The sequence below is a fragment of the Rhamphochromis sp. 'chilingali' genome (genome assembly GCF_963969265.1).
Source record: "Rhamphochromis sp. 'chilingali' genome assembly, chromosome: 11".
In the NCBI taxonomy this organism is placed as follows: domain Eukaryota; kingdom Metazoa; phylum Chordata; class Actinopteri; order Cichliformes; family Cichlidae; genus Rhamphochromis; species Rhamphochromis sp. 'chilingali'.
Window position 1 is genome coordinate 9,323,713 of NC_137938.1, and position 13,951 is coordinate 9,337,663.

The 13,951-nt window shown below is 40.9% G+C and overlaps 1 protein-coding gene across 1 annotated transcript; it reads right to left on the reverse strand.

The window, feature by feature from the left end:
- Positions 1-79: 79 nt before the first annotated feature.
- wdtc1 (WD and tetratricopeptide repeats 1) lies at positions 80-9,965 on the reverse strand. Its single transcript, XM_080895732.1, has 16 exons — positions 9,807-9,965; positions 9,157-9,299; positions 8,992-9,075; positions 8,847-8,893; positions 7,620-7,731; positions 5,736-5,923; positions 4,594-4,776; positions 4,352-4,446; positions 4,134-4,249; positions 3,967-4,042; positions 3,792-3,888; positions 3,528-3,698; positions 3,195-3,430; positions 2,790-2,955; positions 1,713-1,905; positions 80-1,563 (listed from the first exon to the last, which is right to left on the reverse strand). Exons 2-16 carry the CDS (start codon positions 9,220-9,222, stop codon positions 1,366-1,368), a joined length of 2,028 nt encoding a protein of 675 aa, XP_080751858.1. The 5' UTR covers positions 9,223-9,299; positions 9,807-9,965; the 3' UTR covers positions 80-1,365.
- Between the last annotated feature and the right edge of the window lie 3,986 nt (positions 9,966-13,951).

Genomic DNA, 13,951 nt, shown 5'->3' on the forward strand with positions numbered 1-13,951 from the left:
CTACTGTACGCGTTGTGTAACCGCCAAGCTAAAAAGGGCAAACAGATGAAACAAACAATGAATCAAAAGGATACTAAGGTGGTGTTCAATAATTTTTATTCTTTGTTCTGTTTGCCACAAAGGTCTTACAGGATTCCTCAAAGAAAACAGAGCATCTCAAATTAATGAACAAATGAAAACGAATGGAAGCCTTAGTGATGCATGTAGCTGAGGACTCCATTCATGAACATTTACCCTATCTAAGGGTAAAGAAGACCCAGCGAGCACTGGATGGCTTGTGGCTGTGCTGTTTTATTGCCCTGCATCTATGCTCAGAGAAGCCTCATGCAAGCAGGACTGAACACCTGGCTGCAGCAGAGGACTAATGCTAGAGCCACGCAGCTAGTAGGCAGGAACCCTAAAGCTGCCCCCTCCCCCCAAAAAATGACATTGACACTTCATCTCAAATGATGTGAAATCAACAGGACTAGAAGAAAAAAAAAACTGTATTAGAAAGCTGCTTTCTTTGACCTGTCAATAATCTATTGTAAGAAAAACCTCTTAACTAAAAGGAGCCAAAGTTATGTTTCAATGAAACAAAGAAGTCTAACATTAATCCTTGGCTGTTTACGTGACAGATGGCAACCTTTGGCAGAAGAACCCCTTGTTTTTTTTTCCTTCTTCCTCCTGACAGTTGTAAACTAAAAAAGCATATAAATACATTTCATTAGAGCAACTCTGGCAGCGTTCACAACTTAAAGAGCAAGTTAATTCTAGCCTTCCAGTGGCCAAAACTCCAACGGAAAATAGGATTGAGGCTAACTTAAATAACTTGGGTGTGCAGCCTTTCCGAGATGAGTGGGTACTGTGACGCTTTGCTCCGTCTGCCGAGCAGACAGGAGTTGTAACAAATACACCGTTTTCGGGTCAGAGATCTTATTCTGACCGCGCGGCCACACGCCGACCTGAAAATAGGCCACCAGATACGCGCCTCTCCAACATAAACCTGAGGAGCGATGCGTGCTGAACTCCTCCTTCTTTGTGAGAAAGTGGGGGAGTGAAGTTTGAAGGTGCTCTCCTCAAAGTCATCCCACTGCCACCGCAGGGTGGAGGGAGGGACGGGCTGAGGTGTTGTAGGTGCTTCGAAGGGGTGGAAGGGTGCTGTCGCAACCCTCCATGAATTCCTCTCCCCCCAAAAGTGGTCTCCACCAGTCCTCTCACAGGACAGGGGAGGGTGATGCATAGTGCAGAGATGTGACACGACATTCACTCAATGTTCTGTCAGACGGGGCTGGGGAGGAGGGCGAGGGGATTTCAGATTCAAACAGGAGCTAGTAGAGTGCTTTGCTTCCTAAAATCCATTCTGCAGAACAGATGACTATTTGCTTAGCTGGGCCTGCACTGTACTTGTCCCTCTGAGCTTTCTTCATCGTCTGAACCATCTGGACCGACACCGCGCAGGCCTGTGATGCGATAGCCCATGTTAAGCAGCATGACCTCCAGCGGATCCGCGTTCATGCGCCGCTGATTAGCCTGAGCAGCTCCCTCCATGTCTTCCACCACACGCCCGTTTTCGCTGTCTGTCTGCGGTATTTAAAAAGAAAAAAACAAAAGAAGTGATCAAATATAATTCCAACAGCATGACACATCTTTTTAATGAATGGCATCTCCTTAACACACTCCCAAAGCATGTCAAGACCAAGTCTGCGCATAGAGGAGTTTCCTCTGTTTACCTCTGGCCTGGGGTTCCATAACCGAACGACAGGGTCGATACCGCTAGTAGCCAGGAAGCAGTAGCTGGGGTGCGGCTGTAGGCAGTTGACTATGGACTCATCCCCCTGCAGGATCCTCACAAGATTGGTTGTTTCTTTTTCCCAGATAAAGAAAGAGCCATCGTCTGAGCCGCTTACAATATACTGGCCTTTGCTGTGGAGAAAAAGAATCCATTCAGACCTGCCTGATGAGCCATGTTCCTGGGACACAAACCTTTTACGGGGAATTTAAATATTTACTCGGAAAATTGTGCAATCGTTTTACATTGAACTTCTTTCATAGAATGTCAACTTCACTGCGCAGATGTGTACAGTACTGAGAACAGCTGAGGTGAAGGTTAAGCAACAGCAGCGTGCCATTTTCTACCGTCACTCAGCATACAGTACCTCCTTTGGCCCATGGTATCAAAAACCAGTCTCGTTAAGCTGTTGGAACTGCACTCACTAATCAAACACATCATAAAGATTTGTGTTTATTTAAAAGGTAAACTAAATGAGCCACAGCGTGAGTTGGTGTTGATTAGAATATATTCTGACTGTTATAACGTCATGGGAAGTAGACGATTTAGTCACACTTTTGAACAGCAAAAACAAACAACTGCTTCATAGGCCAACATCTAAAAGTACGACCGACTCTAAAGAAACTAAACAACTTGTTTAGATTGAGGAACTGTTGATTGTGTAAAACTAATAGAACAAAATTATGTTAAAATAAAAAAGGCCAAATAGTAATCAAACAAAGCTGTTAATCAGCCCCCAAAAGCTGCTCACACATGCTAAAAATATGGCTGAGATTCCACAGCTTTGTAATAAAGAACACTTTACTCCTGTGCAGCTACTTTCAAAGCTGTTTGAGCATTTTGCTGCAAAAGAGGTTTGACTAGTTACTGAGTGCAACAGTGTTAATGTGTAAAGGCTCGGCTTTATTTATAATCGCTTGAGCACAGTGTGTCATTTAGATAAAGATCACGTTACATTTCAAAGCTCACGACTGCCCCCTAGTGATGACACAGCGGCCTGGCAACGAGATTAACCCACCTTCCAAAAAAGTTGGCTTCTTTGATGTCAGTGGTGGTGTTACAGTGACCGCAGTATCTGTGTTTGTAGTCAAAGCTGCGCTCTCTCAGCTCCAGCTCATCTTCAGGAATGGACTCTTTCCGACTGAACGAGTGGAATCGGATGGAGCTGTTGGCCTTTTTGTCTTCTGCAGTTATAGAAAAAACTTTTTTTTTTTTTTTACTGTAATTCACACAGATTTTAAAACTAAAATATACACAAAGAAACGACATGTGTACTACAAAGCAGGTTTTTTAGTGAGCATACAATCATTGTAAATAATGGCAATTATCCAATGAAGTGTGATATAAATGTTTTTTTCTAGATCTGTGTAAATTCTCTGAGAGTTACTGAAAATTAGCCAAGAGCTATTTCTTTCTTTCCCACCTGATTCTGACTTGGAGTAAAGAGCAGCCTTGATGTCTTTATCTAAGGCATCACAGGCACTGCTGTGCGCCTGCTCTGGAAACTTCCCTTTGAAATCGTCCAGACACTCCAGAGCCTCAGCCACATATTTTAGCTCAAACAGACACCGTGCCAGCCTGAAATGTGCTTTCAGATGACCGGGGTTTAGACTCAGAGCCTTCAGACAGTCCCTGAGGGCATCATAATGGTCTCCATCCCTAAGAATCACATAGAAAAACATAAAGACTCAGGGTTTCCAAAGGTTTTAGAATTAAAAAAAGCATCATTCCTCTGCACTAAAGCAACGCCGCGTACCACTTGCGTTTCATATAGGCCGCAGCTCTGTTCCCGTACAACATGGCGTTGCTGCTCGCCTGATGAATGCCTAAACTGTACAGCTGGATGGCCTGTGTCCACTGCTGCCGTGCAAAAGCATCATTAGCTTGTTGTTTTATCTTCTCCAGGTGAGGAGGGAGGTCATTAGAACTGAAAGACAAAAGGGAAAAGCAGATATTTTGACATAAATTCAAATGTATAACCTCAGTCAATAGACGTGTAGTGGAAAGAGCCGACGTTTACCTAGACTGCATTTTGCTCCCAGTAAAGTGAATGTGGCCAGCTGGCAGGTGAATTCCATTGGAGACGCCGTTTGTCGTCTTTCCATTCTGCACATCTCCTGGAAAGCGAGAGATTCAATAATCGGCATTCTTCATGTACTTTGGAGTTAGTGTGAAACTCAGTGTTTATTATCTACCTGTTGACGATTGGCATTTCTTTGGAAGCAAGAATGTATATGGCCTCTGTTTGAACGTCAAGTCAAACAGATACACCTGCAAGAACCATAAAGAGATAGTAAAAGGATCCCATAAGAATGCCTCTGCGATTCTCACATGGTTCCCTCTCTGTTTGGTGATGCATTACCTGTTCCCCGCCCATGTTAACAAGCAGCTCGGTGCCATCAGGACTGAAAGTAACATAGGTGGCAACCAGGACCCTCAGGCGGTTATTGTAGTCAGGGAGTTTCACCGGCAGGTGACCTGAAACATTCAGTCAGATGGTAATGGTATTAAACCACAGTCCAGAATATAAATGCACCCATTAAAAGAATTTGATTCCAGACAATTTATCTGTATACACACCTGCAACATAATACTGCCCAGCTCCATCTGGGATGGGCTTCTGCCTTTCACAGAATGTGTGCACAGCTGCCGATGTGCTTTGACTCAGAGATTTCCTGTGTGAGGAAGAAGAAAAAAAAAAAAAAAGTTCGGAACTTCCTTGTCAAAACTTGGAACGCACCACAGAGTAACTACAAAGCGCTTTATTTGACAGTTTGCCGAGTACTCACTACCACAGAATAGCATGAAAAAGCCAAACTCACCTGTAGTTGTGTATCATCCTGATGTCGTACAGACGTACAAAAGGCCCATTGGCTCCCACAGCCAGGTAGTTGTTGTCCCGTGGGTTAACAGCTAAACATTTGGCCTCGACGAGCTGACCACAGAACTCTGTGAGATCGATCAGCACCTCCGAGTGTTTACTGTTCTCCCTCAGGTCGTATTGTCTGCAGTGAACAAGGACAACATGCACATATTACCTTGGCAAAACCACCCACTACCAAGTCTAAGGAGCTTGGAAAGAAAAGCGTCTGGACTTCTTTACGTTGCTTGAAGACGTTTCACCTCCCATCCGAGAAGTTTTTAAAAAGAGGTTTTTACACCATTACAAAGATTTTTTTTTCTTCACAGCAGGTACTAAGCTAAAAAAGAAAAGCAGAAACAAACAAGATTGATCCACACAACACACTCATTGTCCCACATATTTCTAACACTGACCCCAAGTGACAGTAAACAGCTACAACATGTAGATGTGGGTCTACAAACCTGCAGGCTACGAATGCACCAACATGCTGTGAGCTTTGATCACACTGCAGATTAAGGCTGGGCAATATGGCCAAAAATATTTATCACGATATATATTTGAAAATTTGCGATAACGATATAACTGAAGATATAATTGACGGGAGACAAAATACTTTACAACTCCACAACTTTATTAGTGGAAAAAGAACCCCCATCAATGCATTTTGACTTAAACAAGCAGCGGTTTTTATGTGCATTAAAGCTATATAAAAATTTAACAGTGTAAATGCAAATTCCTTGCTGACAGTTTGGCCCCACAATGAGCTCACCCGTAACCCTGGCTGATTGTGACCCACACCTGTTTTCACACTTTGGCTCATGTGATTAGGTAGAGGATCATCAGGGGGTCCTTTGTCCCTCTTTGGGGGGGGGGGACACTCCCACTGGGTTTAAATCTGAGACTCTCCACCTTTTGACTCTTAGAACTGAAGAAGCTTCTCGGATGAGAGGTGAAATGTCTTCAAGCAACTTAAAGAAGTCCAGACGCTTTTCTTTCCAAGCTCCTTAGACTACGATGACCTGGATGACTGAGAACCTTCACAGACACCCACTACCAACATAACATTTGACTTTAATACATTATTGATCTCTTTGGTCTAACCTGATGATGCCGTCCTCCGCAGCACTCCAGAAGGTGTTGGGCCACATGGGTGCTGTGGCTATGCGTTTAACTCTGTTTGTATGATCAGAAAACATATGGATGGTTTCCTTCACTGTCAGGTCATGCACGTGGACTTTTGTGTCGGCTGCACCCGTTACCAAAATTCTGTCCCCGGAGTGAGGCAAGAACTGCATGGACAAATAAAAATACCAAAGTGAACTGATAAGAACTGAGATGCAACACTTTATTAGCTCATATTGGCACTGTTGACATCAGGCGACCAGCTGATTAGTAAATAAGCTGACAGAGTCCAACGATCATCTGTAGGGCATGTTCGGTTTAATAGTCCTCACATCTGAGACAGATATGAGGACTGTGTTTGATTCTGTACTCACTTAAAAGTACCAAATAATATACTTTATAATAGGAGGTAATTAATAATAATGAAGATCAATTTGTTACACTGCCGTTTGAAAACCTGAGCTGTAAACACTGGCACTGACCCAAAATCTTACAAACAGCGCATCCCCACTAAGTATACACACACAATGTTTGAGAAAGGCTTAGCTTTGAAATAAATGGTGATATAAATGTCAATAGTCACACACAGGACATTGTTATGACATTTACAAATACTTCTTAAGCTGAATTCATAGTCCAATGTTTGTATCCATTTACATAGCTGTATGGCTACACAGAGAAGAGGATTATGGGAATTCAACCAACACTGAGGGTGCAGAGGCACACTTGCTGCAGTTCTCCACAAAAGTGTGCAAAATGAACAGGAAAGAGAACACCAGTGGAGTTCATCACGAGGAGGAAGAAAAGGAAATAAGACATCATAAAATAAATATATATATATGTAGGGGTGGGCGATATAAACGATATACGATAGAAACGATATAAATTTGGCCAACGTTAGAGATTTTGACTATACCACGATAGCGCATGTTGATGATGTCATCAAGCTGCGCCTGTTTTGACCGAAAGCGTCGTAGCGGCTGCAACCATTATCATCTGCAAATTATGCCGGGCGACAGTCATAGCAAAGAGATGAAGCACTTTTGAAATATGGGGAAAGCCAAAAACTGCGCTTCCTCCACTTCCGTAACATTGATTCATTAATGCTGATTTCTCTCGCAGCTGCAAATTCCTTTCTGACAGTTTAACCAAAAGGCATTTCCAGTGGAAATTGGCCGACAGATCCTGAGCATAACATGTATAATATCCACAAAACTTAAAAGGAGGTTATACACACACAATACAGTAATATTATGTTGAAGCACAGTACGTATTACTCTGCGAGGTTCCCAACTACGGTAGCCATAATGCTCCGACAATCCATAAAGCGGTGCGGCTTCACAGCTTAGCAAAGTCGTACTAAAACATTTTTGACAGATTTTTGAGCGCCGTGTACCACATAAAATCGGTTCGGTAATAATAGTAATAATAGTAATAACGACGTGGTGTGTATCTGACGGACGAAAGCTAAACCAGTTCCACACCACTGAAGTTGCAGCATTTTTACAAACCAATTCTGGTTCATCTGTTTCATTCAACGATTCTTCTCATTCTCCGTCACCGCCATGCTTTTCCCACCATGTGCGTATGAAAACAAAGGCACTGCGTATGCGCATTTTACCCATATTCTATCGCGATACTTCATTTTCTTATCATTGCCTAACATTGTACCGGTATTACCGTGAACGGTATGATAAGGCCCAGCCCTACTGCACATCACAGCGAAAATTATTCTCTGCCATATTTTCGTAATTAACCTTGAGGAAGAGCAACAAGGCAGCCTCAATTGTGCAATGACTGCAGTATTAATATGTTTCTAAGCTCAGGCACCATCCAGTACACTGTAGAATGTGTTCTCCTTACCTTTACAGAGAATATGTTAGCCGCATGACCTGTGTGCATAGTTGTTAGCTTCTTGTGCCTGAATGGATCCCAGATGATGGCATGTTGATCATCCGAGCCTGAAGCCAGCAGACTGAGTACGAGGAAAAAATAATAACAATTCAAAGAAGCCAAGCAGCATTTCTTTAAGGTATGCACCTTTTTTTTGTTGATTTATTACATTTACACGTTATATTACAGGTATTAGAACTAACTAATAAGCAGTTGGACCTGTGTTGCTAGATTCACTTTAGAATGGATGCAATATCTTTATGTTAAACTGATCCCTCCTGGTGTGCTGAAGGTGTCAGATTACGAAAGAAGCAGACTCACACCACTGATAAACATGGCGAGTGAGACTACTTTTACTAACTAGTAGACAATGTTGGGGTTGTTACTAGGAAAAAAGTAATGTATTAAACATTACTGGTTACTTTTCTTAAAATGTATGTAGTACATAAAATTACTGAAACACACTGTCACATACTTAATTACCAGGCAACTAATATAAAACTGAGGTTACAGTTCCACACACCAACACAAAACCCCACCCTAATGAGGACACAAATACAATCTTTCTTTTAGTTTTCACATATGAAAACAAAGTCAACAACACAAAACAAAGTTGAAAGGGTCTTCAAAGCTATCGCCACAGTGATTCTACTGCAAAAATATGTACAGGTAGAAATGGAGTCTGCAAGCCTGACTACACATCACTGCCTTTTAAAGTTCAGGCTTTGGCTGCTGGGCTGGGATCGCCATACAATAAACTTTGACATTATTCTGGGTTTCTTGTCTAGCTTTGTGTATAATGCAGATGTTTCTGTCCTACATGCAGTTTGTCATCATGGCACTCTTGTCCTTTGGTGCAATAAAAATAAAAGTAATAACCATATTTCTGCTCTTTAAAAGCATTAAAAAAAGTTTTCTTCTTTCTAGCAGCCAGTTGCTCAGATAACTGAAGAGCCTTTGTAATTCAAGTAACAACATAACTGTAACTGTATTGTAATTAGTGAGTAACGCATTAAATTACTAAAATAAGATATAATGTGATTATATTATTACTTTGCAACACGTTAGACCCAACACTGATAGTAAAACTGTGACATTTAAAATCCAAGCAGGAAGTGAACAGGATGCAAACCTTATCTGGACAGATACAACAGAAATTCACTGTACATACAGGGTTCACAGGGTTTGATCACTTACTCTCCACGTTCGTTCCACTCCAAACAGTTCACACAGCCTGTGTGGCCCTGTTGAAATAAATGACATTGAGGGTCAGACGAAGAGAACAAAAGAAAAAAAAGTGTCCCAATGTGTTTACAGAAAAATATGTCATGTTATTAGTGACCTGAAGCTCAGCCTCCAGTCCAAGTCTCTTGATGAAGGGGTCAGTCACATGGTAGAACCTTTGGAAGCTTGCAGCTCTCTTGTCCTAAAGACAAAAGAGCACATCTCCATCAGACTCTCCATCAGACGGGGATGATCACACTGGCTCTGGACTGTTCTTACATACCCTGATCTGCCTGTGCAGGATATCTCTGGAGATGTTGGCAGTAGTCATGGCCTCACCGCAAAACATAAATTAGGTTTCGAGGCTGGAGGTTTCCAAGGGTCAGAGATCAGGTTTCATTTACTCTTTTTTTCCTTGTGACCAAGCTGTAAAAACGCAGAATGGATTAAGGCAGAGCAGAGACTTGTTAGAAGACAGAGACTTTACACCGGTATAGCGTCAATATCAGCTTTAAACAGAAAAAGGAAAAAGTCGACATTAAACTCAGGCATGTGATTTATTCAGAGATTTTTTGTTGCTCATCTGACATAGGCACAAAACATACCGCTAGCTGGTCTACAGATAGTATTTGCTCCCGTTACCTACAAAGCGACTTCATTAGCTAACCAGGCTAATGTTAGCAACGTAGCTCTGGGAATACAACAACTGACAGTTTTGCAAAAAACTAACAATTATTTAAAATCTAAAGCCCCATTAGCCTACGAGAATGGTTAACGATCCGTGCACAGGGCCTTTGAGAGACCTGTCGTTCATCAAGAAGCTGGCGTTAGCGTACTGGCGTTACCTTGCTAGCTAAACAAAACATCCACTTTATATAACGTTAACATTTGCAGCGCTTTGGTGATAATTTACAACTGTTAAACAAAACTCACCGTTTCCCTCGAGCTAAGGAAGCCTCTGTCAAGAAATGTCCATTTAGTAAAAGTCACAAATTGCACTCCGTGTGACTTTGTTGACAGGATACTCGCTAATACCTTCGCAGACCTGAACACAACCCTCCTCCACTGCACATAAGCACGCAACTTTGTTCCGCCAGCTGAAAATACACCAAACTCTTCCGGTCTGTTTGGACATCACAATAAAAGCATTCCAGAATAAAAGCATTTTCAAGTAACGTTTAATAAAGGAGCACTACAACAAAGAATGTAACATATATTTACCAAATGTTTAAGCAATACATAGTATTATTTTGTAATTTGATGGTAATCTTGAAGGAAGAATTTGTGAATAGTGTTGTGCGGGTGAATCATGTGTAAGTAAGGATCCTGACTTTGAAAATAGGGATGGTGTACACGAGGTAGTGAGACCTGCTATGATGCTGTGATGTGTGATTTGGAGATGGTGACACTAACATAAAGACAGAAGGTGGCGCTGGAGGTGGCAGAGTTAAGGATGTTAACGTTTTCATTGGTAGAGACCAGGGGCCCGTTCTTCGTACGTCGCTTACTACATCCAAGATCAAATCATCGCGCTAACTCTGAGCTCGCTATTCCGGTTCCCCGAACACACCTGTTGTTGACGATTAGTATAGCTGGATGAAGTAATGTGAGATCACTGGGTGGCCCAACAGGGGCTACGCATCGATAGTAGAAACATTGATCGGCAACCCTTTGATTGGTCGGCGAAAATGTCGAAGGAGCGCGCTCGGTATTTTTCGGCAGCAGAGCAAGAACTCTTGAGTGAGGGATTTCAGGAGTTTCAGAGTTTAATTAAAACGCAAGGGAACACTGCAAAGGCTGCAAAAGCAAGGAGCGAGGGCTGGCAGGAAGTTGCTGACAAATTAAACTCGTAAGTAATTTAATAATAACAATAATAATGGAGTGGATCTATATAGCGCTCTTCAAGGCACCCAAAGCGTTTTACAATGCCACTATTCAGTCACTCTCACATTCACACACTGGTAGCTGTCACAGCTGCCCTGGGACAGAAGCCAGGCTGCCATATCGCGCCATCGGCCCCTCTGGCCAACACCAGTAGGTGGTAGGGTAGATTTATCATATCACACTATATTATCCAATATTATATTACATTATATTATATTGTTATATTATATCCTCTTTCACATTAGCGCCACAACAGGACCCACTAGAACATGGGAACAAGTAAAAGTGAAATATAAGAATATTCTACAGAATGGTAATATTGATCACTTATATTGCTTTTCGTCTCTTGGAAAGAGACCCTGGAATACTCTGTTTGTTTGTTTATAACAGCAACCAAGAAAAGGGCAGAGCAAAAAAAAAGACAGGTGGTGGTCCTGCACCCCCTCGTCAACAAGTTGGTTAAGTGAATAATACCCTCACGGGAAAATCGATATCTCTCTATGAGCACACTGTCGCGCTGAGCTAAAGGATCCTGTCTGTCCCGCAATATACGCTGAATTCTGAGGACTCTCCTTATCAATCTTGCACCTTCCGCAATGGGTGGCTCGCGTATACGGACAGGACATGGCTGCGACAGGCTTCCCAAATCCACGTTCGCTTTTATAGCCGTGGTCTCTCATCTTGATTACACGAAGTAAATTGCAATTACTACTCTGAAATATGAATTACATCTGTAATAATCACATACATGTAATAGAATGTTAATAGTACATTTCCCTTTTTTAGGAAATGACCTGTATGTATCTGTGTGACATCAATAAAAGGATCAAGTGCTGCATTATCTTTAGTTACATTGATGTTATTTATTTATGGTACAACAGTGGTAAAATATCGCTGTTGCTTTCGTATACATGAAGCGGAAATACCTGAGTGGCCGCGATCTAATCCTGTTTACATAAAGTAAACCTGCTCCCGAGCAGGTTTACGCTTACGGCTCTGTTGCTATGACAGCAAGTCCCGGATGGGCTTCGAAGAACCGAACGATCCAGGATCACGCGAAATCGTCAACAGTCAAATCCGGCTAACTTACTTAGCGAGGTACGAAGAACGGGCCCCAGGATGGGCAGGATTAAAAAACACGTATATCAGTGGAACAGCTCGGGGTGGAGGCAAAGTTAGAGAGGCAAGGCTCAGATGGTTAGCAGAAGAGGGATAGTGGGATAGTGAATATAAATCTGCCAGGAAGGAGAAAAATAGAAAATCCCCAGAGGAGGTTATAGATGTAGTGAAGGAGGTCACGCAGAAGGTCAGGCTAACAGAGGAGGATGCTGGGGGTAGGGTGAGATGGAGCCAGATGGTCTGCTGTGACGACCCTTAAAGGCAGCATCAAAAAAGAAGATTTTGTAAATGAATGAGTGAAAACAATAAGAGTAATTTTATGTACTTCACACAGTGAATGAGGAAGGAGAGTTTCCTTATGTAAAAAAGCAGTCAAATTAAGAGGGCGGGCAGAGTTTGTAAGTGACCAAGCAGACCTATGTGTTTATGAGTGGAACAGTCTGAGTTCAATTAAAACAACCTGGGATATTTACAACCCACTGAGTGATAAAGTATCTGACTTTGTGAATTATGGTATGAATACAAACAATACAAACTCTCTCATATATATATATATATATATATATATATATATATATATATATATATATATATATATATATATATATATATATATATATATATATATATATATATATATATATATATATATATATAATAATAATGATAATATTTTATTATTATTATTATTATTATTTGGCTTTATTTTATTTTTAGGTCTGTCTTTTCTGAACTACTTTTAAAAAAAGATAATAGTTTCAACTTTTAGTTTTTCTTTAACAGTAAGATTGTTAAACCTGAATCTCATTGCATGTGTTTTTACAACCCTTAAATAAAGATGCAGCAAAGTAGTAAGTTTAATATTCAGATATTAGAGTTCTTCAGAAACTTTCGAAACTCTAAAAGAACATAAAAGTTGTCCGCTGTAATAATAGTGTCTTTAAAGTTTGTAATGATTACTTGTACTTTTTCAGGGGTCAGTAATACTCGATTCTGCTCTACTCTACAATTCTATGGTTCTTTTTTCAGTTCTTACCAAACTTGGCTCAAAAAATGGAAGTGAAAGTGTGACATATGCTGAGTTTGTTTGTTGCTTTATGGCAGGAAGTTGAGAAACTGACATTTGTAATACTCAACATCTGCCATCATAGGGTAACATGTGCAGCAAATTAGGATTTTCTTTTTGAAATTTGACACTTGAGAAATCAGAGTTTTGGCACGATTGTCAGCTGACAATTTCACGTGCTAGCAGTATGTGGTATAGTATATTATTCTTACTTTTGTATCTATAGTACTGTGCAATTGTTTTAGCCAGGTGAGGAAAAATGCTGGAAACAAAGAATGCTTTCAAAAATGGAAGTGTTAATCATTTATTTTCCTTCTGTCTCTTAATGTAATCCCAGACACATTTGATGATGTTGAGATCAGGGCTCTGTTGGGGCTATACCATCACTTCCAGTACTTCTTGCTCTTCTTCACGCTGAAGATAGTTCTTAATGACTTTGGTTGTATGTTTGGGGTCATTGTCTTGCTGCAGAATACATTTGGGGCCAATAAATAATCATTTATATTTCTGAAAGCATTTTTTGTTTACAGCAATTTTCACATCTGCCTAAAACCTTTGTACAGTAGTGTATATAAAAAAGAAACAATAACAACAATAATATCAATAAGGTCACCAGAACTGCTTTCAACTACTGAAAAATTAAATAAATAAAAAAAATAAAACATAAGAACATTTTTATATCAAACTGACTCTGACAGATTGCTCTATGCATTTATGTCAAGCAGGTTAATCATTAACACTCTGTTAACCAGATTATCCAAAGGATCATTGGATTGAGCCACTACCAGAGTCCTTAACCGCACATGGAAACTTGAACATCTATTGAAATAACTTAATTGGCTCTCAGTTCAACACTGAATTATCTTTAACTTCCTTCTATTTAACCCAGCGAGACCTCTCATGTCATCAGGCGCAGATCTTTTAACTACTCCTAACCACACAGCAAAGTGTGCTTTCAGAAACTGTGGTCCTGTTCTTTGGAACGATTTGTCCGCTGACCTGAGGTCAA